The sequence below is a fragment of the Phodopus roborovskii genome, unplaced genomic scaffold, assembly GCF_943737965.1.
Source record: "Phodopus roborovskii unplaced genomic scaffold, PHOROB, whole genome shotgun sequence".
Classification (NCBI taxonomy): Eukaryota; Metazoa; Chordata; class Mammalia; order Rodentia; family Cricetidae; genus Phodopus; species Phodopus roborovskii.
The window spans coordinates 56931433-56957650 of NW_026126407.1; the positions used below are offsets into that span (position 1 = coordinate 56931433).

General features: G+C 43.8%; 1 protein-coding gene across 4 annotated transcripts in view; it reads left to right on the forward strand.

Annotated features, from left to right (window-relative positions):
• Clec16a (C-type lectin domain containing 16A) overlaps positions 1-26218 on the forward strand; it is a 195537-nt gene that overhangs the window by 43269 nt on the left and 126050 nt on the right. For 3 of the 4 annotated variants that reach the window (XM_051181415.1, XM_051181417.1, XM_051181418.1), the window contains exons 10-12: positions 2066-2297; positions 14235-14367; positions 17920-18020. In XM_051181415.1, coding sequence (XP_051037372.1) covers positions 2066-2297; positions 14235-14367; positions 17920-18020 — 466 coding nt within the window. The remainder of the gene's footprint in view (positions 1-2065; positions 2298-14234; positions 14368-17919; positions 18021-26218) is intronic. The other variant, XM_051181416.1, reaches the window with a different exon arrangement.

Sequence of the window (26218 nt, forward strand, 5' to 3'; positions counted from 1 at the left end):
GCTTGAGCTCTGATGGATGCTGTCTGTCAAGTGGAGCATGCTCAGAACACCCATTCTCCAGCTCTGTAATACATTATCTGGGTTTCCTGGGTAGTAGAATCATGTTTCAATTTATCTGTCATTTTTGTGGTTGAATAATCCAACATGGGCAAATAAAAATGAATGTTTGTATTTGGATGCTAATTTAGCTCTCAAACGGATTTTATTTTGGACATTATTGAAATTAATCTGTTTTCCTTGAGCACATTCCACTTATTGGCAAGGCACAATGTCCCTCCCCCTCCAGAATATACTTGGTGGCTCTTGGGGCAAATTCATAAGATAGATAATCCATGTCAAGATAATGGAAAAGTTTATTCTAAAACTTCTTTTAAATGACTAATTGATGTCTGAACATTCAGGTTCTGGAAAGATACCACCTCAATCAAAATCCTGACCCAGACAAATCCATTTCCTTTTTCTTTGCTCCTTTTTAGACGAGTGTATTTGTATGGATGTACTACTTTTTTTTCCCCCTCCTGAGATAGAATCTTGCTCTATACTCAGGCTGTCCTTAAGCTCCTGAGTTCAAGTGATTCTTCTTGCCTCTGTCTCCTGAGGTGTGTACCCCATGTGCTCAGTACCATGCACCCTTCCTAAGAAGGGGTCTCTTGTGTAGACCAGGCTGGCCTTGAACTCACCTTGTAGCTGAGAATAACTTTGTATTTCTGGTCCTTCTGCCTCCATCTCTCAAGTGCTGGCATTATTACATATGCCACCATCTTCAGTTTATACATATACATTTCAAAGAACTCTAAATGTAAAACTGCAGTGGCTTTTGGGTAAGGTATTGCTATTTGAAGAAGCACTTAGGCTTTGGAGCTGACAAAGTCACTGCAGTTCCAGAATTAGGAGTAATTGAATAAATTCAATGCTTCCAAGCCTTGATTTTCCTCACCTGTCAAATATCATGATTATAAAGACAGAGATATGGGAGCATGGGACATGCACACTGGTGGCAGGGGTATTTCTTGTTTCTCTGAGACCTTTGCCTTTCTCTGCCCAGAGAAAATATTTTCCTTTGGAGCTGGCCTGACTTGGGCTCATTTCTGACACTTAACAAGTTCCCTTACACAGAGAACTATCACATGACAGCTTGCTTTTGTATGGCATGCTGCTATTCTAGTTCCTTAGCCATGTAACATTTTACTCACTGCAAATAAAAGTCAGTAAACTGATTACAATGATACAAGCCTATAATCTTATTTCTCAGGAGGTAGAGGCAGAAAGATCCGGAGTTCAAGGTCATTGTCTACTACATAGCATGTCTGGGCCACTTAGAACCTGTCTCAAACCTCCCCCGCTAAAAATGTTAATAACAATACCAGTTTTCTGTTACTGTGGTAGCAACTATGTTGGTAGTGTGTAGATTTGCATCTCTGCTGCCTCCTGGTTGGTGACCTTGGGAAGATCATTCAGTGCTCCCAAGCTGTTTCCTCATCTATAAAATGAGAACAGTATTGCCTCATAGGGTTGCTGGAGACTTTGAGTGAGATGATATAGTCTGAACTCTCAGAACAGGTGCCACATACAAAGCACAACAGATTTTTTTGTGTGTGGACAGTTGACACTTGGGGTGCAGAGAGCTAGCATGGCAAAAGACAGCGTTTCTTATGCACATGTGTACATGTACAGTCTAAAATGTGGTACAGAGGAGCAGACCTAAGACCTCACACATACCAGGCAAGCACTCAATCACAGAGCTACATTCCAGGCCTTCCTTTTTTCTTGAGATAGACTCTTGCTAAGTTGCTCAGGTTGTTCTGGAACTCACTCTGTAGCCCAAGCAGGCCTTGAACTTGAGATCATCATTTCTCAACCTCCTAAGTAGCCTGGATTATAGGCCTTCACCACCAGGCCTAGAATAGCAAGCCATAAATAGTAGCTGATATTTTAGCCATTTCATAGTGAAGAGAAGAATGATGGTAAAAGTCTTGCCTGTTGCTTTGGAACCTTTGGCAGTTGTGAGTATCCATTGAGATTCTAGCATCCTGGTTCATTCATTGCTTTTCTTGGACTCACCCAGGCCAAGCCCAGCATCCGGTGCTTCATTAAGCCCACTGAGACACTCGAGCGGTCCCTTGAGATGAACAAGCACAAGGGCAAGAAGCGGATGCAAAAGAGACCCAACTACAAAAACGTTGGGGAGGAGGAGGACGAGGAGAAAGGGCCAGCTGAAGATGCCCAAGAAGACGCTGAGAAGGCTAAAGGTACAGAGGGTGGTTCAAAAAGCATGAAGACAAGTGGGGAGCGTGAAGGTGAGTGTACCCGGGAACAGCCCCTTCATCCACGCCAACCCCTGCAGTCATCGAGGCTTCTATGTCCTCTGTCTTCCTCCTCTCCTCGTGTGCCTTGGGTGCTTCTGCTCATCTTAGTACCCACCAGTGTACCTCATTCTGGACAGCCCAGCCATTCAGAGGCAGCTGTGGGCTGTGTCACAGCAGGTCTAATTCAAGTCCCACCCTGTGTGACCTGGAGCAAGGTGCACTGCTTGTAAAAAGATAGTCACATATCATGGCCACTTTATAGTGCATTACCAGAGGTAGATCACACAGTGCATTTAGCCACTTCAGAACAGTACCAGACCTTTAGGAAATGTTCTAGAGGTATGATGCTGCTGCTACTGCTGTTTTTGCCATCTTCACTCACCATTATGGCTGCTGTTCTTACTCCTGCTGACTTGGGAGTATGATTTGTGTCAGTGCACTATGGGAAGGAAAAAAGGCCCAGGTTTGGAGTCACATGATTAAATACAGCCTCCAGATTTTCCAACTGGGTTTTTACAAGTCCCATCTGTTCAGAGTGAGGCACAGTTGTGTGGTGTATAGACCCTTGGTGAACAGAAACCTACCTCCTTGGGTGTTGGTGTTAATGAGACTCTGCTTGGTGGTGGTAGAGTCAGAATTTTACTGACTGGAGGGGGGACCCCACCTCTCCTGGGACAAAAGCAATCTCTATATAACATCCCAGTTGAGAGCTGTGAGGTTGGGGGAACATTATGCTGACCAGCCTTGTGGACTCTGGGGCTAGCAGTGGTAACTCTTAAGTCCTAAGTGACTGACACAGTCATGCAGCATTTTACACCAACCACTGACTAGAGCGGTGGTTGTCAACCTTCCCAATGCTGTGACCCTTTAATACAGTTTCTCATGTTGTGATGACCCCCAACCCTAAAATTCCTTGTGTTGCTACTTCATAAGTGTATATTTTGATACTGTTATGAATATAATATAAAAATATTTGATATGCAGGATATCTGATATGTAACCCTAATGAAAGGGTCTTTCAACACCCTTCCCACAAAGGATTGTGACCCACAGGTTGAGAACTACTATGCCAGAGGCTTGTTTGCTTTTGAGAGCTGTATGCAAATTTAAAGCCAGTGCATACCCTGTCATCCCAACTTTTTGGCTCCCATAATAATTGTCATGGTAACTGTCAGTGAATGCCACAGTCACATGTCAGTGAGTCTAGCCAAAATGTCCCCTGCTGGCCTAGACTTCCTAAGGCCAAGGTCTCTGGCTGCTTTTTTTTTTTTTTTTTTTTTTTTTTTTTTTTTTAATGTCCAGTGTGCATTTGGATTTACTCTACATTTGTTTCATTTGGGTCCTGAAACCCTTTGCTGTAAGTATCACTTTGGTGGGAAGGTTGAGGGAAAAACACAAGGAAAGTCATCCTCACTTGCACTTGCTTATTTTAGGTTTTGTTAGGGATTTCATTAGCTTGGAAGAAAGTTAGCAGCTCACACCCTAGATCTAGCTAAGGTACAATGGCATAGGGCAGGATGGGTAGATGGATGTCTGTATCTTGTTTTGCACCCTGTGTTCTTGTCAATTTCTTCTTGGAAATATGCTCCCGTTTTTGTTTCAGGCCTTTTAATGGATGTTCTTCAGCCAGCTACAACTGTGGCTAACAGTGGTATGGATAGGTCAGGCTTGGCCCCAGACCCTAATGTAATTGTCAGCTAGATGGCCCAGTCCCAGCACAAAGTGGCTATAGGCCGCTGATTGGGGCTGCTACATCCTTTATGTTACTGGGCTTGGAGTGCCAGTCTGGTGCTTCATCCTGTCCCTTCCCAGGGGAAGACACTGTTCGTAGCCTCCCAGTGTGGTTTTTCCAAACAGGGCCTCAAGATTTCCCCAGAGACCAGCTGAAGCAGCTGCCACAGACTTCATAGCTCAGCCAAGCATGGCTTTCAGTGACCCCCACCATGGCCATTTTGCTGCCCTGGTAATTTCTCAAACACACTAATCATTCTAAAACATGATGGGCTGTCATTTCCCACTCAGTTCACCATAAATATATAAAGTGTCCACAGGCCTGGCCAGTGTACTGACTGACATTCTGTAGCTTTCCAAAGGATACATCTGATCTTTTAGTTCCAGGCTTGAAAATGCTGTTAAAGAACAGTTCTCCTTATTCTGCATCCGTGTTTAGACAAAAATTACAACTGTTAAAATCCTGTCCTTTGGAAAGGTGTCAGTTTCCTTCATTCTTACTGAAAACCAGTTGTTTGTTCATGCAGAGTTATGCAGGCCTGGGTCATGCGTCAGTAGTGGCCCCCCTAAGTTTTGAGTATGTGTATCAGCAGCAGTGCTGGGTGCTGCGCTTTGTTCTACTTCTCCCCATCCCATCTGTGTTTAGGTGGCAAGGACACTTGTTTCTCCCTTGAGTTTTTCCTCCAGTAAGATCCTTTCATTGGGCCTGCATCTAGTGTGGTGATAGATACAGGTGTTGGGTGTTGGCACTCGCCACTACCCTCTATGTCTGCTGCCCCTGTTCTGATGTCAAATTTTCTACGTAGAAGGGAGGGTAAAACAGAAGAGTTAAAAGAATATCTTGGTTTTCCACAGCTTGATTTGTATCTGGCACCCAGAATTGATACTTCTTTTTTGCATGTAAGCCCAGACAGTGAAGGTGTGTAATGAATGTGTGCCATCCTACCCCATCCCCAGTGTACAAAGAAACTTGACGTCCCTTAGTTCTAAAGTTCTGGGTTACTTGTTCCAAGGCCATGAGATTACAACCCCTTCAATTTCTGCAGAAATGGACTATTAAAGAAAGACAAAGAATGGCATCATCCCTTAGCTGAAGAAGCTCTGCCCAAGAAGGCACACAGCCCCAGCATATGCTTGTTTTTAGCTGACCCATCATTTGGAAGGGACAACCATCTGCTTTTGGACTTGCTTAGAGCAATAACTTAATCATGAGAGCTGCCAGAGAAATGGAATCACTCCACCTCCTCCTGGGAACAGTAGGGCTGGGCTGCTGGTTTACCTATGAACAAATAAGAATCTATTGGCTAGCCCAACCTTTCCAGCTCTCTTCCCAGAATCCCACAATGTCACCTGCCTAGTTAGCAGGGATTAAGGCGTCCCCAAGGATTTGATCCTCAGTGTTGCCCTTTTAAAAAGTATCTTCTGGAATGAAATGGAACCCAGCCACATTCTACTCTTGTCTTTGGGATATTGAACTCTGAGTCCTAGTCCTGCCCTTGAGCAGCTTTGTAATTTTGGGTAAGTTGACACTCTACGTGTCCGTCTGATGCTCCACCTGAGGCTGTTACAGTAAGAACCCTATGCTGCAGCCTTGTGCTTGTGATACACTAGCAGCCCAGGTTAAGATGGAGGGTAGAGGCTTTAGAAGAAAGACAGCTACACTCTCGACAGTTACTTTCTCCAGGCCTTTCTTCTTTCCTCCTTTCCTCTGTCCTTGTATGTACTCATCACTATCTCCAGTATTCTTTGCATTTTGCAAAACTGAGGGATTCAAACTCGGGCCCTCATGCTTGCATGATGAGTACTTTACCCACTGAGCCATCTCCCCAGCCCAGCAGGGCTCATTTCTGTCACTGATGAGTAAGATGGATGAACATGGATGAGGGTGAAAGTGTGGGAGTGAATGGGAGAGAAAGAAACTTGGTAGGCCCAGGTTCTGTGGTGTAGCAACAAGCAAAGGAGGGATACAGACTCATGGTTGCTTCTGTCATTGCCCTGGCTAATTTCACCTTGAAATGGTGCTCTAGAGTCAGCCAATCACAGCCCTCTGTCGTTACCTAGGTAACTAGGAGCATGTCTTTTCCCTTCCCTTGACATTTCTGTGAAGAAGGAACTTCCTCCCTCCTCTACCATTGTCTGTCTTTCTGTGGTTTCTGGAATAGAGAATCCAGATAGAAGAAATCCTTGGATTGTGAAGGCAAAGACTGTGACATACTGCCTGCTGTTTCCCCGAAAAGCACTTCCTCTACCCGATATTAATCAGATTGGGGTGTACATCATCCTAGGCAAGTCAGGGAATTACTGCTACTGAAAAATCAGCCTGTCAGAGGCTGGGGGTGCTCCAGGATGTGGTCAGAGTTGTCATATCAAGAAATCGATGTCTTTGTGTCCTAACCTTCACAGCTCTCCCCGTGCTGCCATCACTTGCATGGCACCTGGGAGATAAAGATATTCTTGCTTGTTTTTGCTTGCTACCTGTCTCTTCTCTTCTCTTCTTCCTCCTCCTCCTCTTTCTCCTCTTCCTCCTATCCTTTTGCTTGTTTCTTTCTTTCAACTATGGTAAAATAATGAAAATTAAAACATTATCTTCACTACTTTGAAGTATACAAGTCAGCAGTGCTAAGTGAAGGCAGGGTTTAAATGAATTCACCAGACCTAAGATAAATGATGAATAGGTGTTTATTAGGGAGGAACTTACACCGATAAGAGTAAATAACCTCCATAGCCTTCCTGCTCCAGAAGATGCAGTCTCTGCCCTTCCTATGCTCTCCAAGACCCAACAGAGTACCAGCTTGCAGCTCCTCCTCTGCCTTAAAAGGGTCACATCTGCACCTGAAACCATGCCCAAAGGGTGTGGCCTCTACCTCAAGTTCACTGGCAAGGCAAGATGCTATACAGCTAAGGGTGTCCGATTTCCTGGAGCTAGAGTTACAGGCATTTATGAGCCACCCCATCTCAGTGATGGAAACTGATCACAGGTCCTCTACAAAAGCAATATGACCTTTCAACTTATGAGCAACTCTGCTATTTTCTTCTTAAGAATGAGCTGAGGATTCTTTTTTAAAATGCTTTGGATGACCAGCTTTTCAGATTTTGAAATAAATATTCCAAACACAGAGAATAATTAGTTGGTATCTTGAGGGGGGACCAAAGTATAAACATGAAATTCATTTGTTTTTCATGTATTCCTTATCTGCAGAGCCTGAAGATTTTTCAGTTTTATTTACTTATTTATATGGAGGGGTGGGTGTGGGATTGTGTATGCAGATGCACATGCCATACAGTATGCATGTAGAGGTCAGAAGACAACTATAGAGTGGATTTTTCCTTCCTCCTTTTTATGGGTTTTTAGGATTGAACTGCCAGGCTTGTGTGGCAGGCACCCTTACTGCTGAGCCATCTCACCATCCCCTAAAGATAGTTTTGTACCATGCTGGAAATAATGTTCCCATGAAACCACTTTTCATAGTATGGAATTTTCCACTTGATGCATTGCATCAGCTTTCAAAGGTTTGGATTTGGAAACAGTTTGACTTTTGCATTGTTGGATTAAAGACTGTGCACATTAGAAACTTGATACTTTAATTTTTAAATTTTCCATTAATTATTTTGTAATGAAAGCAAACAACAACAGCAGCAACAACAACAAAAAACCCAACCCTGTTTGATATTAAAAATTCTTAGGCTAAAATTCTATAAGAATCCTTAGTCCCCAACTGACTTCTAATTTTATTTAGTTATGTTGTTGAGCATTTGTTTTCTAGTGATTCTGAGGTGGACCTAGGGCCCTGCGTGCATGGGCAAGTGGCCAGCCTAATTTGTGTCTCCTTGCCCCCAGTGGAGCTATGGACTGTAAATGTACTTGTTTAAATCATGCTCACAGTAACAGCAAGTTCATTGCAGAGTGCTTTTGCAGCAGTGAAACATGTGTGTCTGGTATGAAAGGACCCCACGAACAGGCTTCTGTTTAGGCTTGCAGGAATGCATGGCCGGTAGGCTGGCATGCTGATGGGAGCAGGATCTTCCTGTTTTCCGTCCCCTTGTTCCGTGTCTCTTCTTTTGGCTCAGATTTCTTTTTTCTTTTTTCTCTTTGCTGTCTTATTTGGAAATCACCTTCTCTTAGCATCAGGGATTTCTGGAAGTAGTTGCATGCAGATGGACTCTGCCACTTTTTCCTTGACAGTGGCAGCACTTGCCTTAGCTCTCCACCAAATAAATCCTGTTTACTGTCCTGGTGCACATTTATGCAGTCTTTATCCCAAGCCCAGACAGTAAACCACCCACAACCCTCCTGTGGTCTTTTCTTTCCTCATAGTAAGCTTTTCAGCTTCACTGTACTTAGAGTCCCCCTGCTGTCCTGGAACTCACTTTGTAGACCAAGCTGGCCTTGAACTAACAGAGATCTGCCTGTCTCTGCCTCCCAAGTGCTGGGATTAAAGGTGTGTGCCACCACCACTAGGAAATACATCATTATTTTTATATGCACACATACAAATATGCATGTTCATGTTTTAGTGTAAAGATTGTACTGATTCTCAGTTCCAGCCTATTCCCACATTTCTTGGCTTCCTTGTTATATTTTTGTCCATAGTTAAATTCTTGGTCTTTTCTACAACACAGTTATTTTCTGAGACCTATAATAAGCCAAAACAGCTACAGAATTGTGTCACTCAATCATTTATTGTTCTGTAAATAATCAGTGGAGTGTTTGTTTGCAGTACTTTTCAATTCGCCATCACAGTATTTCACCTGTCTTGCAAAGCTTGGGTGTATAGTCAACTGTTCCTCCATATACTACTTGGATTGACACACACACACCCTTTTCTACCCCTAGGGTAGGTATGGCATTCACTTTAAACTAATTTTGACATCTCCCTTTTCGTTCTATTTAGTGTTCATATTGATACAGTTTTATATGTATTTTTGTTTTTTTCAACTTCATACACCTGTACAATGTATTGGGTATCTTGATCATACCCAACCACCACATAATTTCCTTTTTAAAATACATGGTGTTTTAATACTGAAAACTTGACAGAAAGAAGAGGCCTTCATTTCCACGTGCTTTCTGTCCCACCTTACCCCTCATCCTCTTTGCTAAATTATCTTTTCTCCCCTCCCTCATCTGTGTGTGTGTGTGTGTGTGTGTGTGTGTGTGTGTGCGTGCGTGCGTGCGTGCCTGCCTGCCTGCCTGTGTGCATACGTGTGTGCATGCGTGCACGGGCACTCACACACGCTGAAAGACAAGCAGATTTAGCTAGATGTGGTGGCACACATCCGCAGTCCCAATACTGGGGAGACTGAAGTGGGATGATCTCAGGATTGAGGCCAATCTGGACTACACAATGAGACTATCTCCAAAAAAGGGTCAAGTTTGTGTTTCTTTGCCCTGCTTTCTCCTCATGGGGCAGGGCAGTGTGATAGATACATTTTTGACACTTTTCTTTCTGGTTAAGGTTCCAGAGGGATAAAAATCCATGACCATTACAGTGGGGAAGTATCATAGCAAGCAGGCACAGTTAAGAGCTCACACCTTGAGCCCCAAGCAGCAAGTGGAGAGAATGAACTAGAAATGGGAACTGGTTTTGTAACCCTCTAAGGCCACCCCCAGGGACATAACTTCTTCCAGCAAAACCACACTGCCTAACCCTGCCCAGTGCCATAGGCCAGGGACCAAGGATTCAGATGCCTGAGACTATGGGGACAGTTATCACTAACCCCCACCCTCCAAGTCCTGTATATTCTCAGTACCTAGTAAAATCTTCTAGGCTTCAAGGACCTTATCCAGTTAAATGATGGCACAGCATTTTAAATCAGCCCAGTAGGGCTGGGAAGATGGTTCAGCAGCTAAAGATGCTTGTTAAACAAGTCTGAGGACATGAATTCACATACCCAACAGTCAAGTAAGAAAGCCAGATGTGCTTTTGCAAATGCCAGTAAGTCTACTACTGAGACTGTCTCAAAGAAATGAGGTAGAAAGTGATAAAACATGACACCCAATATCTTCCTCCTGGTTCTACACATGCTTATAGGTATACATGTCCCCCTGCCCCCACAATTTAATTAAAAAAAAAAAAAAAAAAAAAAAAAAAGAGCTATAACTTCCACATAAGCCATTCTCATTTAAACAGGAGCCTGGCTGGTGGGGCTGGGGATGTCTCAAAGTATAACTGAGGTTCAATGGAGCCCTTGAATTGTCATTAGCATAATCTGTGGCCATTGATAGCCCTTGAATCACATGAGGAGCATACTTCTTGGCCTGTTGGTGGAAGTTGGCTGCCCTGGATTAAGTCCCATCATCACAAAGACAGGTCAGGGTGGGGATGGGAAGCAGCTGAGGATCACAGTAGGCATTCTGGTATGGCATAAAGGGGTTGCTAAAAAAGATCACAGCCTCTTTAGTATCCTCTTAAAGAGCTGTGACAAACTGAGGGGCCCTCTTCCCATAAGCCACTTCTGTTCCCATTTCATAGGGGACATGGAGCTGGTGGAGCCCAGGTGAAAATGCTCACTGTAAATGTTTCCTGGACAAAAGTGATTTCAGGAAGAGGAAGATCTTTTCTGACTTTCAAAGAGCTGATCTACAGTCATCTGGGAAATCATTAAACCTGAGCAGAACATCTGGTCCATGATGGTGCCAAATCAGAGAGAGAACTCAGTTGGCTTGAAATGACTGGGAGCACAGGGTGACAGAGCTAGGATCATGGCTTCTACTACCACCTTTCCCAGGTGGGGAACAGGGAGCTATGCTAGCTTCTGATGCATGTTCTAGCTGTACAGAGAGCTGTTGTGCTTCTGGACTGCTCTTTTCTCAGATTATGTGGCCAGATGTGGAACAAACACACAGATTTCAGATGTTTTGTTTTGCTTTGTTTTTGAAGTCCTAGAATTCCAGGAAGGGGGCTCTGTAGTACCTGAGTGACCACATGGGCAGTCAGTTGGTATTTACCTACTTTTACCTATGCTCACCTGTCAACTATGTTGAATCTGAAGATTCATCTTGATGACTAGTGGCTCAGTGGCAGAGTACTTGCCTAACATGCACAAGGCCCTCGGCTCTATACCTAGCATTCCAAAAAGCAACAGTTACTGAGTCACTTGGAAAATTGTCAGACAAGCAGTGAACGAGACTCTTCTCTTGCTCCAGAATCCTGTTGGTGTCCAGGGACATGAAAAGCCTGGAAAAGGGACTACCATGATATGCTGGCTTGTTCTTCACACTCAGCACTGGAACTTGGCTCTTTGACCCTGGGGAGTCCTGGGAGCAGTGTTCCCACCGTGTCAGCCAAGCAGGGTGGAGCCCTGCCAGGGGAAGTGAGCTCACAGCATGCGCAAGTTGGGCCTGGGATCACCAGGCAGAGGTTAGAGGCCAGAGCCAAGGGGAGGCCAGTGTCATAGCTTGACAGACTTCATATGTCCTAGGATATTCTTTATCAGTAAACACAAATGGATACAAACAAAATAGAAGCCTACACCTCCCAAGAACAAACACATTTATTATAAATTATACATATCCACATCACCCATGTTGTTATATATACAGTATAAAGCAAACAAAGTAGATACTTAAGGGAAAGAAAAAGACCCACCCAGCAGATTATGTTGCCTTTACTCTGAGGTGATGACTAGGAAAGAAAATGGGTGTTGCAGGGAATGGGTAGAACAACAAGGAACAGAAACAGTGGCACCTAATACAGGCTTGGTGTCATCTCCCTGTTCAGCCACAACTGAGTACTGTCTGTTCTGTTGCCCACTCAGAAGCTGTCTGTGAACTGACTTGCTTGTTTGTTTCTTAAATTTAGCCTCATTGCACACAAGAATAGGCTATTTATGTGGCTAGCATTGTTTCCCAATGCCTGTAAGATACATAAAAAACAATCTGAGAGAATGCTTATCTCCCCTAAAGATTACTTGTTGGTCCCTACCTGTGTGGTGGGGACCACCCACCTTGTAGAGGCCTTTCATCTAATATTTGGCTTCAGATTAGGTGGGGCTCCCCTAGAGTGAGCCTCCAGAAGGGATTGTGTGGGATTGCCTCCATCCCAAGGGCCAGCTACAAGTGTATTACGCTAAGAGAGCCCAGAAAGAGCATGTGTGATAGGGACCAGGGGAGGGGGAGTGTCAGACTTTTCCCCATGAGAGAGAACTTTGTGATCATCAATTGTAGGCAATCAGGCTCTGGACCACCCCAACCCATGCCACGCTGCTACAATACATTGCTGTTCCTGCCTATACCAAAACTTCCCATGTTGTACTGGATCCAGACAGTGATCCATTCACATGTTCAAGAGGTCCACTCTGTGCTGGGGAGCAAACTATCTATGCTTATGAAGCCCATGGCCAAGTAGAGGATGGGCAAGAGTAAGCAAGTAAAACAATAGGGAGCGTCAGTGCAGGTGGTTAAAGATACTATAGAATGAAACAAACAAAAAGATAGGGGCAGGGAGGGCATGTTTGCTGTGAAGAATTCCCAATAGTGTATGCAAATAGGATTGAGGGGTATGGCTTAGTATCTTAGGCATTGGTTCTCAACCTCCCTAATGCTGTGACCCTTTAATACAGTTCCTCTTGTTGTGGTGACTTTCTAGCCATACAGTTATTTTTGCTGTTGTTTCATAACTATAATTTTGTTACTGTTAAGAATATAATGTAAATTTCTGTGTTTTCCTGTGGTCTTAGGTGACCCCTGTGAAGGAGCCATTTAACTCCCAAGGGGTCTCAGCTCACAGGTTGAGAACCACTGCTAGCATTCCCAAGGTCTCAGATAAGAACCCCTGCACTGCTAACAGTAACAGCAACAATGCTTTACGTAGGGACTTCCTTCCACTGAACAGGATATAGAAAGATGAGAATAACTTGGCCATGAAAGAAGACTGATGATAGCATGGCTAGTACAGGACTGATAGCCCATCTTAAGATCATGTTGCCAGTGTGTATGTAGGATGTGATGTCACAAGAAGGATACTTCCCATCTGTGGTCTTCCTCTTTAAACCCCAGCCTAGTGGTTGGGGGTGGGGGAAAATCAGACACACTCCAATCTTTGGATTTGCAAAATTTTTGGCCAGGATCCCACACACTGCCAAGTTCATCAAAAGCAAGGAAAGTCTGAAAAATGTTCACAGCCCAGCAGAGCCTAAGCACAGTGGCTAGATTTAATGAGATCTTAGAACAAAAAGGACATTGGGGAAGGGAGTGAAATCTGAACAAAGTACACCGTTTAGCTGGTACTCACTTAAAAAGAACTAAGGAAAAGAACAGGTGAGAGAGTGAGCACAGCATCGCCAAGGGGGTGACATTTACTTAGCACTGGAAGATGTGAGTAGGAACACCCATGTCTGAGAAAGTATGGGGCATTTGAGAGCCAGCAGTCAATAAGCATAACATGGCCAGAGTGGGGAGCCAGCAAGGCAGAGAAGGCTAGGGGGTGAAGTCAGAGGCAGACAAGGCCAGACACAGGAGGCGTCAGGTCGGTTTGCATCTTTTGGATTTCAGCCTGAGTATGAGGAGAAGGTGTTGTGAGTTTGGACCGAAAGAGGGACATGAGCTTATTTCCACTTATTATCAGTTGTGTTTGTGTGGAGAACAAATGAGGACAAGAGAGGAAGTGTAGGCCAGCTAAGAGGTCTGCATGTGCCAGTGGGGAAGGGCGCCCAGCCTAGGGTATGGCCAGGGCCTGCCCGAGAAAGTCCTCATCACATGAGAAGTCTCTTGACAGGGATCCCAGGAAGCATAGTTTCTGCTCAGTGGTCCCTAATGTTTGGGAACATAAAATACACACTGCACTTTAAATAAACCAGTTGCTGTAAGGGAAACATGGTGTCTGTCCTGTGAGAGCTATTTCTAAAGTGTAAAGAGCTTCATAGAAGTCTCACTTGCCACATGTTATGTCTTCTGAGCTTCTTCCAACCCTTTGGAAGTGCGCTAACAATCAGAGTCAAATGTGTTTTAAAATCAGGAAACAAAGCAAGTCACTTCCTTATGTGTTTGTCCAAGTCAGGGCTGGTGTCCATCCAGATGGATGGACAGAGGTCTGGACTGGATAGATCCTGCCCACATGTTACTGCTGTCACTCCCACTGTGGAGACTGGCTTGGCATATCTGGGGTGCTTTACACATGCTCAGTCTAGACCTTGAGGAGGCTTCTGAGTCTCTTAGTGATGCCAGCTGAGCTCACCCATGTCCGTGTTTGCTTCCAGAGATTGAGATGGTGATCATGGAGCGTAGCAAGCTCTCAGAGCTGGCCACTGCTGGGGCTTCAGTGCGGGAGCAAAACACCACGGACGAGGAGAAGAGCGCTGCCACAGGCTCAGAGAGTACACAGTGGAGCAGGTAGGCAGCAGGGCACTGATGGGAGCCACTGGACAGCCACTTAGCCTTGGGAAAAGGTAACTACCTGGTTACAGCTTGCCCTTGCCCACCAGACGGCTGTTCTGCTTCCTTTTGAGTTCTTGAGGTGCATGAGAAAAGAACAGGCCCTTGATACGTTCTCATACCTGAATCCTTTGGAAAGGTGGCCAGGACAGAGCACTGCCATCATGGAACACTTGGCAACTAGGCTGCATCTGAAAGAGGGAGGCCATTCCCAGGAAGATCCTCTTGAGACCCAGGCGTGAAGTTCCCATCTCAAACCCTGACTGCCAAAATGCCTACATCTGTGGGGCCTTTGGCACATAATGTGATCTACTGCTGTCGTCTATCCTGGCCCCTTACCCTCACACTCACCTCAGTGATGGCTTGTGGAGGTGGTCTGGAACCTTGCCCTGCTTATTTCCTACAGTCTTGTTGAGGCTCATTAACTACAGCACAGTGTACAGTGAGATGCTAAAGGGTATCTTCATTTCAGGATGGTTTCCTGCAGCACACTAACTTCTTTAAGCCTCAAGATGTGGCCGGGAATGTACTCCCTCCACATATGCACCCAATTTAACTCAATTTAAAGCATGGAAGCACACTTACTCTCAGTTGCTTTTTTTTCTCTGTATCTTATTGGTTGGTGGGTGTGCAGGTGGTGCTGAGGATGGAGACCAGTATCATGCTGCTGGTGGAGCCATGTACATTACCAGTCCTTATTTTTGTCTTTGTTTGGACAGTGTCTAGTTGTCTAACAGAGAAGATTAATTTGTAGCAGATATACAAGAAAATAGTTTTTTGATTTTGTTAACTAAAAACATTCATTGGCTAACACATGGTATGGGTTGTCAGTTGCAAGCTGTAAGGCCCTTTACAATTTTGCTTAACAATAAGATGTAACCCTGAGCTCTGAAAATGAAGTTATTCAAAGCATAGAAGAGACAGGTTGGAAGCGTGGCCCAGCATTAGTCAGAATGTGAATAATTGGAAAAAACCACAGATGAAAAACAGTGCAGGATACTTAAGCAAATGAGATCTGCTCCCTTTCCTGTGACCCTGTGGTGATGTGCAGTTTTTTAGGATCCAGTGGGTGGAATCATGATCCCGAAACAGTAGCACTGTAGCTTTGTGAAAGTGAGAAGGAAACCAAGATGTTAGGTGTGATGATTGGACTTGATGACTTCTTTTTCCCTGCATTTTTGGCAACAGGGGGTGTTCTTAGAGTTGGTTAAGTTCTTTTTAACCTTAAATGACTAACTTGTAACTGTGACCACATGGCTTTCTAATAGGAGGTGGGCTGCCTACAGGCCTGAACCAGGCTCTCCATGTGTCTCTGAGTCAGAGATAGCATTCTTAGAGCCCACTTCCCAGCAATGAGCTGGGAGCAAGTGAAGAGTGGAAGAAAATGGCCATTTGTTCCCCAAAGCATCAGTTGAATTCCTACAGCTATTCCACCATACTGAGAACTAAAGCTACTGTGATTTTCCTTGTATAGTGTCTTCCCTTCACTCAGGGTCAAGTTAGATACATCCCCCCAAAAATCCCATCCGTTGTTGTTTTGTTTTGAAGTAGTTCTCCCTGGCTGGTCTGAAATCCTGAGTGCTGGGACTAAAGGTGTGCACCACAGGCCCAGTTCAGCAACATTTAAAAGACACATAAATGATGCACTCCCTAAAAATTGTGAAAACTCTTCAGAAGTGCAAAGACCTAAAAGTCAGTGTTCTCAGATGGTTCTATTTTGATAATTTCTTACCAACTTTTTCAGGGCTACTTTTCTGGGCATTTTGTCTCCTTTCCTAGCTCATGTCTGTCATGTTTTATTTTTCCTTTTGCTGTAAGAATATCAAACCCCAGCATTTTTGTCAAGTCATTATATTTAGTAAATACATCCTTAGTAAATAAATCTGTAGTAAATACAAACTTATTAGATACATACTTAGTAGATGCATACTTAGTAGATTCACACTTAGTAAATTCACACTTAGTAGCTTCATAACCCGCCTCATAAAAGACAGCACACCCATCAAACCTCCCTTTGTTATTGAGCTTGGTTATTCATGTTATTCTCAAGTGCAAATATAATTCAAACTGTGAGCAGCAGGTGTACAAGAGATGTGTTACAATTTATAGTGCTCTCAAATTTGGCAAAGTTATTGCCTGAAAACTCAAAAAACTGAAATGTACACACAGGAGAACCGTGGACAGGTCTAAATGGAGGAGCCCACCCTAGGCACTGGAAAGTAGAAACCTAACACCAATGTTCTCCTTAGGGTTCCTTTTCAATTGTGTGTGTCCCGTGTTTATTTGAAACATGACAAATACATTTTTACTACTTCTTCGTTTTCATTTTTCAGCTTTATATTTTGTGTTGACATATCAGGATTTGAGGACTTAAAACAAGGAGCTAGGAGTGTAACTCATTAATAGAACACTTGCTGCTCAAGTGCCATCTCCAGCACTGCCCCCTCCAAAAGGCCCAAGATATTCAAGATGGTATAGGAGTTTCTGCAGCAAATGGTCCCCTCTGAGCAGTCCTCATTGGCAGTCCATGTTGCTGATACTCACCCCCATTTGCTCTCTGGAGCACTTGGCTTTCTTGACCTCAGCCTGACATTCAGTAGGGCAGCCTTAGATGGGATCAGTCTCCTGCTCTAGGCCTGCCCTGGGCTTATTTTGTTATCTATTATTGAAGAGTCTTGCCAGATGAGGCCCTACCCTAGGAAGGGCAGCCTTTGTTTGCCATATAGATTTCCAGGTTATGGCAACTCTTCTTTATATCTTACCCACACAGCATGGGAGGTGAGAGACCTCATTTTTAATTCTTCTAGTCAAGGAATATTGGCTCAAGAAATTGCTGAGCCAGGACTCTGTCAAAATGAAATCATGGAGAAGTGTCCTTGAAATATTAAATATAACAATCAGATATAGTGCGTGACCCTATGGCCTCCAGTCAGCCTCCTGGGCTGGAATGCTTTTGTGCATTCAAGGAGGTGGGGCAGTTAAAGCACTCAGTAGGAAGTTTGTAGCAGGAAGAAGCCAGATCAGCATTTGAACCCACAGTCTGACTCTATAGCAGTACCTTTAAACTTACTCATGTTGCTGTCCATGCCTTGCCAGATAATATCATTCCATTATATCATCCTGTTTTCTTTTTTCTTCTTTCCATCTTTTCTTTAAAGTGATGATGTATGTCTGTGCTGTCTCTGCCAGCTGGCAGGAGGGTGTAGAATACCAGGGACTTTGTACCTGAATTCTAGAATCCAACCCAGTAAATGACTATCAAATGACTAAGTGGTCTGTTCCTTGGTCACTTTCCCCTCTGGATAGCAACTTTCCAAGGTCAGAGCCCATCATTCATTCATATGGATGTGTTCCAAGTGCCTGATTCTGGACCAGGCACTTACTGCGTTCACCACAAACTAGTAGTCTTGGAGCAAACCTGTGAAAAACAAATACAGCTGATGCTGTCAGGTAAGAGAGGCAAAATGTACACTGTGTGCTAGAGGATTGTAGACCTCTTCTCTTTTCCAGACCCTTCCTGGATATGGTATACCATGCCCTGGACAGCCCAGATGATGATTACCATGCCCTTTTTGTGCTCTGCCTCCTGTACGCCATGTCTCATAACAAAGGTAGGCATGCTTCTCACCATCTTTAATGTCTGTGACACAGTGACACTCTGTGGCATCCTTCCTCTTCACTGATGTAGAGGGAGGGAGGGCGCTTTGGGAGGGAATTTCCTTCCTGGCCTCTGAGGTGACTCTTACAACGCTCTTCTTCAGCCTCAATACAATTTCTCAGGTGTTTCTCTGCAGACTGAAGTCAGAGACATTGGTGACTCAGGCATTGTGGTGGGACATTCAAGTTTGGCTGTCTAACCGGTGAGGCTAGCTTCCCACTGTGGCTTTCTACAACCCCCCCTCCCATCCCCCAACCCTCCACCCCCCCCCACCCCCGCTTTACAACTAACCTAACCAACGACCACTTTCTTGACACCAGGGCAAAACCAGTCAAATTGGTTTTGCTATTTATAATACTTGATGTTCTTGCCGTGGGCTCAGTGCTAAAATAGAGCTGGGTGGAAATGTAGGTTTCCTTTCTAAAGGGAGGTGTGGTTCCCTAGCTTCCCTTGCTCAGGCTGTGTGGCCAGGCCCTAGTTACAACAGAGCTGACAGTTCACTGGCATGCATTAGTCTCTCCCTCAGCTGGGGATGGCTTTTCTGTTGGCCCCCTGGCTCCCCACAGGCAAGTTTGTAGACTTTCCTTAAGAATATTCACAAGAACTGGAGTTGGCATAGGTTGACACATGGCTTCAGGGAATATGACAGGGGGTTTACATTAAGCTTCTTGGGAGTAGATGTCTACTAAGTGATGTTTACTAAGACAGCCTATGGCTAGAGTCATTAAAGCAGAGCTAAATCTCAATATTCTTAAATCATTAGTCATGGAAATTAAGTCAGTTGGAAGTACAAAACCATGTAATGGCAAATGCCTCCCCTCTGCTTTGTCCCCAGTCTTCTTCAAGGAAGCTTCTGCATCAGTTTCTCATATGCCCTCTAAGAATGTTGTGCACCGTCAGTTAAGAAGACAACCAGCTGTACCCATAACCATCAGTGGGTGTCCATGTGGCCTGTTGCTGGGGCTGCCCTTCTCTCACCATCAGGGGTTGACACAGTGCTTGTCTTCTATGTAGAAATATCTGCTGCCTGTTTGGGCCATAATTGGTTCTGTACCTCCTTAGTAACTAGCAGAAGGCAGCGTCCACAGCTTTGTTCAATGTAAACCATTGTGCTCATAACCAGGCTAAAGATATAGCCTGATGCCACCACTGCCTCCTACCTCTCTTCCTCCTCTTCTTCCTCCTGTGGTTTTGGGTAGAGGTGGAACTCAAAGCCCCATGTATACTAGCCCACCCTCAGCCTGAGACTTTAAAAGAACATGACAGGCTCCAATTCCTGCTGATGTTGTATCTCATTCCCTTCCACACATGCAGTCTCCTTCCTTCCTTCATGACCTCCAACACCTGGCTCCCTACCTATTACACACAGTTATTTGGCATCATGACAGCTGCTGCTTCCCCATAGGCTCTGTATTCAGTTCCTGCTGGTGGCATGCTGGATGCCTTAGCTGTGTGTTCCAGCACACCTCATCAGGTTACATTTATCCCCATAAATACATACTCCCTGCCATTCTGTTGCAGTTAGCAGTGCCATCCAGAGTCACAGCTGCCATAGCCATTGGAATTTTGCCTCCTTTTCTCCTGTTTCTCAACAGCTTGTCTGTTCTCCCTTTTCTGGCATGTCTGATAAGCTGATTTCTTCAATGTGTTTGTACAGGGCTGGCTCAAGCCAGGGATGGAAATAGAAACCAAGGCAGTAGCAAAGAGAAAATGAGGCTGGGCCCACTGTTTAATGGTCACTATCTCAGGCCTGTGATTATCAGCTCCTGCTAGGGTCAAGGGTATTGCTGTTTTGGAGTCCACCCTCCATAGCACCTCTCAAAGAGAGGCTCCTTTGACTTTGTCCTTTGCTATTCAGGAACATTTAGTTTCTCTCTTAACCTCCACCCTCCTATACTTCCTGTATGGAGTATCTAGACAGTACCTGCTTTTCCACCTTGGTTTGTTTTCTAGGACTCCCTTCTCAGAACTTTGGCAGGCAGGGCAGGGGTGTGGGGTGAGAGAGAAGTAACACTCAGGTGCAGCAACAGAACTCTGGTAGAGGTAAGTTTGAAGCAACTCTCAAGCTACTCACTGAACTCATCCATGTTCCTGTGAATAAGCAGTGGGAACTGCCTCTCCTCCATGGCCTGGGGGGGCATATCACAGGAGCCATGAAGTTGATGGAAAGGACTGTTAAGAACCTTGGCAATAAGTATTGTTGAACCTTCTAGTCAGTCCTAAGATGGCTACAGCTTGCTGCTGTGCCTGACTGGACTATTGACAGACTTTTCTTTTCTGCCCTTCAGTTCCCAGTTAACAGACACAGAGAATAAATATTAATTATAAATGCTCTGCTGGTAGCTCAGGCTTACTACTAAGTAGCTCTTACAGCTTAAATTAACCCATTCCTATTAATCTGTGTGCTTCCCTGAGGCTTGTGGCATTTACTTCTCCAGAATGTCTTGCTTCCTCTCCATCTGGATGGTGACTCCTGACTCCATCCTTCTTTCCAGAGTCTTGTGTGTCTGGCTGTCCCACCTATACTTCCTATCTAGCTACTGGCCAGTTAGTTTTTTTTACTAAATCAATCCAAGTTCAAATCTTTACAGTGTACAAAAAGGATTGTTCTACAGTAGGTCAGTGTTGGCTGGGGATATCTGCACATAATGATCCTAGTCCAGCCCTGTATCTCCTTTGGAAGCTCAGGAGCCACCCCACCTACTGCTAGCATAGAATCTATTCCCCAGAGAGTCTGCACCTTCTTAGACTCGCCCATAGTCTTTCTTGATGTTTTTTTCTATTTTCTTAAATTACCACCTATCAAGGTTCCTCTCAGAAATCATCTTCTCCAGTGTTCTTCCCAGCTCTCCTAGGTGACACTCCATGTTAATGCTACCTGCTGTGAAATTTTATGGACATTGCTGGATTTGACCTTTTTTGAGACAAGATCTCATGCAGCCTAGGCTAACTTGGAACTCACTTTGCAGCTAAGCATGACTGTGAACTTCTGATTCTTCTGCCTCCACCTTCCAAATGCTGAGATTATAGGTGTGCACATTACTCCTGGTTTAGGCAGTACTGAGACCTCATAGGTTAATACTTTAACAACTGAGCTAGGGTTGTGCAACCCTCATGAATCCTGTTAAAGATTTTTACATCTGTGTTTATGACTAACACTGCTCTAGAGACTTCTGTGGCTGCACTGCAGTGATGTACCTTAGAGTGTAGACTGGGAGTAATTCATCCTCCTTAGTTTCTTGAAAGATTAAAGAAAAAAGCTACCATTATTTTTTCTGTAAGTGTTCTTGAACCAGTGGTGCTGTCTGAACAAGATATTTTCTATGAGGAAACTTCTTAAATTTTGAGATCAATTATGTAGCCTTAAGCTACTAGGCTCAGACTCTCAACCCCTGTGCCTTAGCCTCCCAAACATTGGGATTACAGTTGTGCTCCACCAAACCTATCTGGGGGAAATTTTTAACCACTGAATTTCTCTGTAGAGATGTTAGATTATCTCTTTCTTTTGAGTATGTTTTGGTGGTTTGCATCTTTCAAGGAATTTGTCATTTTGTCTAAACTGTAAAATTTATAATTGTAAATTTGTTCATAGTTCACATCTATCATCTTGCATTATCTGTAGGATCATAGTCTGTGCCCCTCTCTAGCTTGTGGTATTGATAATTTGGGCATCATCTTTTCTCTGACCACTTTGGCTAGAGGAGTATCAGTTTTACTGATATTCTAGATGTTTTTCCTGTTTCACTGATTTCTGTTCTTAAATTCATTTCCTACATTCTGCTGCTTCCTGCATACTTAATTTTACTTTCTTCTATGGCTTCTTAAAATAGAAGCTTAGATTATCGGTGTATGTGCATGCATGAGTGCATGTGTGCGTACACTTGTGTGAAGCACTCACTTTCCACCTTGTTTGAAACAGTCTTTTGTTCACTCCTACATAAGCAGGCTGATTGGCCTGCAAGCTTCCAGGGTTCTCCTGTCTTGGTTCCATTTCATCCTAGGAAGACTAGATTACAGACTGGCCCTGCTGCATCTAGTTTTATATGAATCTGGTAAGCCAAACTCCAGATCTCACACTACAGGGCAGGCACTTCAACCTTTGAGCCATCTCCCGAGCCTTATAGCACCGACTTTTTAAGATAATTTGTTTTATTTCTTATATTAGCATAATGTAAAAGTGAACTAATTTGTTTGCATATAAGTTCGGATTTTAGCATACCCTGCTGCAGTCAGGATGCCTTATGCTCCAAAACACCCCTTTTCTTAGTCCTTTCCATCCATCTTTCCAAATGATCATTAATTCTTAACCCTTCTCTTTTTAAATAAGAATTTATATTATATATTTTGTTCTATATAATCTGTATGAATTCATTTTGGACACTCTATAATTCCCTTTCTGTTTTATGTTTGTTGCTTCTGTTTTGGATCATGCTCTCCCCTACTATTTTTGTTGCTTTTCTGTTTCTGGTAGTGTTGTATTTTTGACAGTTATTACTATTTTATATTGTTGGATGCTGAGTATTTTTCTTTCTAAGTATTCTTTTGGCTTATGGTTAAATTATTTGGAATCAATATGTCCTATTTTGAGGCTTTTTGGGGGGGGTGTATGTGTATTTGTCTATGTGAGTTTGTGATATGTGTGTTTGTGTGTGTCATACTCATGGGTGTGTGTGTCTGTGTGTGTGTGTATGCAGTTGTGTGTACATCTAGAGACCAGAGGTTGATATCAGAGGTTATATCTTCCTCAGTTGTTCTCCAGCTTTTTTTTTTTTTTTTTTTTTTTTTTGACTTAACGTCTTTCACTGAAGCTTGAACTCACCAATTCAGCTCACCTGGTTAGCCAGTAAGCTCCAGGGATTCACCAGCCCTGCACCCCAAGACCCTTACTTAGCACTAGAGTTATAGGCATGTGCCATTGGGTGCTAGGGATACAAACTTAGGTCCTCATGCATTTATAGCAAGCACTTCACCAACTAAGCCATCCCAGCCCCAAGTTTTAAACTTGGATAGGACTGACTCAAAACAGTTGTTAGCCTGGACTAACTTTACTCCCATAGCTGAGGCAGTATCATCTTGAGACCCATGGCTGTTCCCCCAACATTGTATGTACTCCAGGATCTCTCCCTGCTTCATGCCAGTAGAGCTTTCCATGTGTTTATATGTTCAGAAATCAAGACCTTAACTGAACCCTCAGGAAGAAGAAGCCCTGCCTATCTTTGATTCTTTCCCTCTCTATGAGGCTCCCCAGGAAGCCCACAAATTTCAGCCTCTTGACCTCCCGGCACTCAGACTCTGCCTTCCCATCTCAGAGAGACTGTTGATTTGCTTAGGCTTTCTCTCCTTGTGCTGAAACCTCAACAACTCAGAAAGGAAACCACTGCCATTGCCCCAACTCCCAGTATTGGTCTCCTATGCACCATGCAAACTGTTGTCCTGACAAAAGTCTGCTGAGTTTTGTTTTCTATGTTCTTGAATTAGGAGAATAAATCCATCTCTAAACCATGACATATTTTTTCTTAACAGTTTAATTAAAACACATTTTTTTTTTTTTTTAAATTGAGCAACAGAGTCTTGAATTTGTAATCTTACCTCAGTCTCCCAGGGGCCAGGATTGGCATGGGCCATTGTCAGACTCACTGAAGTATATTCAGTATATAATAAAGTATACATATTCAAATGAGCAACTTTATACATGGAGACAAATATGAGCACTCATAAAACCTTCACTAAAATCATGACAGTGCATGTACCACCACCCCCAAATTCCTTTATATTCTTCCTTCGCCTCTCATACCCTCCTCCACACACAATAGCCTTCTTCCTGCTCCCTGTCTGTGTGTGTATGTATGAATGTATGTGTGTATGTGTGTGTGTGTGTGTATGAATGTGTGTTGTGTGTGTGTATGTGTGTGTAAAATGTTGTATTACTTGGAATTTTATATAAACAAAGTCATGTAGTATATATTCTTTTCTTATATGGCGCCTCTCAATGTGCTTAATTATTTTGAGATTCATATTGCCTTGTCTGTTCATTTCTTGATGAATAGCATGCCACCATATGAATGTGCCCTAGTTTGTCTATTGTTTTGGGGTTTTGATATTCCAGCCAAAGTTTCTCTGATTGTTTGCATGCAGGTCTTTGTGTGGGCATATACTTCCTTCTCTCTTGGGGAAATACCTAGGAATAGGATAGCTGAGCCATATGGAAGGTTGCCTTTTAAATAAGTTTTATAGCCAGCTGTGGTGGGGTACAGCTGTGTTCTTAGCACTCTGTAGGCAGAGGCAGAAGGATGATGAGTTTGAGATCGGGGCTGCATACCCTGCATATCCTGCATATCCTGAGGCCTCTATTAGATGGTAGACACTGTGATTAATATTGGGGGGTCTGTGGGTTGGAGATGTAGCTCAAATAAAAGCAATTGTAGGTTCTTAGCTTAATTATCATCAACCAAACAACAACAAAACAAACACAACAACAAACAAACAAAAAATACCCTATTGGAAATGCACTGACAGTTAGATACCTTTGTAAAGTCTGCATTCTGTTCAGGAGACAGACGGTAAGCTACTAGCAAATGGGGATGCTGAGGGTGACAGCAAGCTTGATGAATTGTTAAGAGTGGCAGAGCTGGAGAAGACACAGATTGACAGGGACCTACAGCATCAACCTGGGCAGAGACTTATCCTGGCAGGAATGCAGACTACAGAGGGGACCAAGACTATATGGCATGCAAGGACAGCTATTTAATGGAAACCAGAGCTGTTTAATCTGTGCAGCCTTCTTCTGTGTTAGCCTTGGTTCATACTCTTATCTCAAATCTCCTTACTCTAAATGACTGTGTCAAGAAGTTCATGAACAAATTGGAGAGAGAGGTGGTTCAGTGGTTAAGAGCACTTGTTGCTCTTACTGCAGACCCAGGTTCAATTCCCAGCACTCACATGGTGGCTTACAACAATTCATAACCCTGGTTCCAAGGGATCATCAGTCATGTATGTAGTACACATACATACATGTATACAGGTAAAATATGCATACACATAAAGTAAAATAAATAAAAAAAATTTAAGAAATTCATAAACAGTTTTCTCAGGGAGTTATTGAAACCAACACATGCAGAACATGTGTGCAAAGCAATGCACTTAGCCTTGCTTTTGTTGCTCTGTGTATAGCAGACCAAGACCCTGTCCCAGGCAGCATCCATGTAATAGGGAAGCCCCACAAGGAGATGAGAGCTTGCTTATAGAAGTCAGGGATGACTTCCTGAGGATTCTTGGACCATGGGTTCAAGGAAGAAGTGTCCAAAAGGAAAGCTGGCAAAGAGCAGAGCCACAGGGTGCACAGGACCTGGGACAAATCTGTGATGGTCACATGTATACTGGGGCAGGAAAGCAGCATACCAAGTAAGCTAGAAGGGTGGAGTTGTCCCAGGAGGAAGTACAGTGACCCTGAGCTGTATTCTTGTGAGCTGTGGTGACTATAGGCATTAGAGCGAAAAAGTTTCATACCTACATCCCTCAGGATGGATTATAGTAGTTCAGCCAGAAGACACAAGCCATGGGAGATATGGAGAAGGTAAGGACTGGTGAAACTTAGCACACACTGTGTGTATGAATGAACTGGGATGAGTCTGCCTAGTCACATCCAAGAACAAGAAGAGAAACTAAGATGATGGGAATGGAAGAGGGGAAGGAGGGATCAGAGCAAGGAGTGTGGAAGTGGAGCCAAGTTACTAGCCAGAGCAGCCAGGGAAGTCTTCTGCTATAGATATGATGACTTGGAACAGAGCCAGAAAAGTACCAGAAGCAGACTGCTCCAGGCAAAGGGTCTACAGTGGGAACGTACATACGTACTTGAAGAGCAGAAGTAGATCTAATTGAGGCTGGTCAGGGAGCCATGCAAAGAGATTTCAGGTTTATTCCAAGTATAGTAGGAAATCTCTAGAGAACTTAGAGTATGAAAATGTCCTCGGGGAGGCTGGAGAGATAGCTTGGCGGTTAAGAGCACTGACTGTTCTTCTAGAAAACCCAGGTTTGATTCTCAGCACTGATATGGCTCACAACCACCTGTTAACTGTGCATGTAGTGCACAGACATATATGCAGGCAAAACACACATACACATAAAGTAAATAAGTTAAAAACAAAGCAAAAA